Genomic DNA, 1084 nt, shown 5'->3' with positions numbered 1-1084 from the left:
GAATGCCGATTCCCCAATATTTTCCCCTTGGCATAAAGGATTCATACTGTGTGTTATGATGTTTTTCATTTAGAGAAAATGACCGTGTTGCCATGGTTAATGGAGTTTCAATGGATAATGTTGAGCATGCATTTGCTGTTCAGCAGCTGAGGAAAAGCGGGAAGAATGCCAAAATAGTAAGTGAACATCTTAAAGGTTTAAGTTTACTTAAATTCTGTAGTTCTAGAGCAAAAATGTAGTTTCTCTTGTGAAATACATGCATGATCCAAGGTACTTGCATAATACCTGTGTGATGCTTTAAGTTTAAGTGATGATGGTGACATGTTTATCGTGTGGGTCACTCAGAATTTTTTTAAGTGTGAATGATGAAGTTTGGGTAGTGTGGCACTGGATACTTCAGACTCCTTTTCTTTATGGTGAAGTTCTTCAGAGTCTTCAGAGCTGAAAGCTCAGTCCTCAGCTTTGCACAATGCTTTTTTGCTTTCTTGAGTGCACTTCTGTAGAGTTTTTTTTGGAGGCTGGTGTATACTAAAGGACTGTGCCCGTTGTTCAGGCACTGGCATACTTAAACAGTAAAGTTTGCCAAAATAAAGTGTAATTACCTTAATTACTATAATTTTGTAGGCTTATTCAGAGTGGTTGTCTTTGAATTTTGCAATACGGAATAGGTCATCACTGCAGGGTAGTAATCCAGCTTTCTGTAGAAGTTTGAGATTTATGTAACAAAGTATAACACAAGTGCACAATGTTTAACGATTTCTTAATTCTGGAAAACAGACTTGTAGTTCGTAGAAAAGCTTCTGTGCTGACATTTCTCGTGCTCTTGTGTGCTTTGATACAGATGCAAAAAATTGTGTTGTAGGTTTAGGAGTTCCTTAAAGCTTTAAAACACAATTGTGTGGTGAGGTATGTGGGGCTTTTAGTACCTTAAGTATTTGGTATGTAGATCTATGTAGAAAAAAAGCAATTAATGAAGACCTTGTGGTATAACTTGGTTCAGTTCTATAGCACCTAGCAAACAAACCTCTCAACAGGATTAGGTCTTATTCTGGAAACAGCTATGTTAGTGCAAACCAACTCTGAA

The 1084-nt window shown here is 37.1% G+C and overlaps 1 protein-coding gene across 3 annotated transcripts in view; it reads left to right on the top strand.

The window, feature by feature from the left end:
- TJP1 (tight junction protein 1) overlaps nt 1–1084 on the top strand; it is a 40758-nt gene that overhangs the window by 3668 nt on the left and 36006 nt on the right. For all 3 annotated transcript variants that reach the window (XM_010136727.1, XM_010136725.1, XM_010136726.1), the window contains exon 3: nt 74–176. In XM_010136727.1, coding sequence (XP_010135029.1) covers nt 74–176 — 103 coding nt within the window. The remainder of the gene's footprint in view (nt 1–73; nt 177–1084) is intronic.

This window comes from Buceros rhinoceros, unplaced genomic scaffold (genome assembly GCF_000710305.1).
Source record: "Buceros rhinoceros silvestris isolate BGI_N320 unplaced genomic scaffold, ASM71030v1 scaffold10175, whole genome shotgun sequence".
Taxonomy (NCBI): Eukaryota; Metazoa; Chordata; class Aves; order Bucerotiformes; family Bucerotidae; genus Buceros; species Buceros rhinoceros.
The sequence above is the reverse complement of the archived record's forward strand: the minus strand, read 5'-3'. Positions and strand labels throughout refer to the sequence as shown.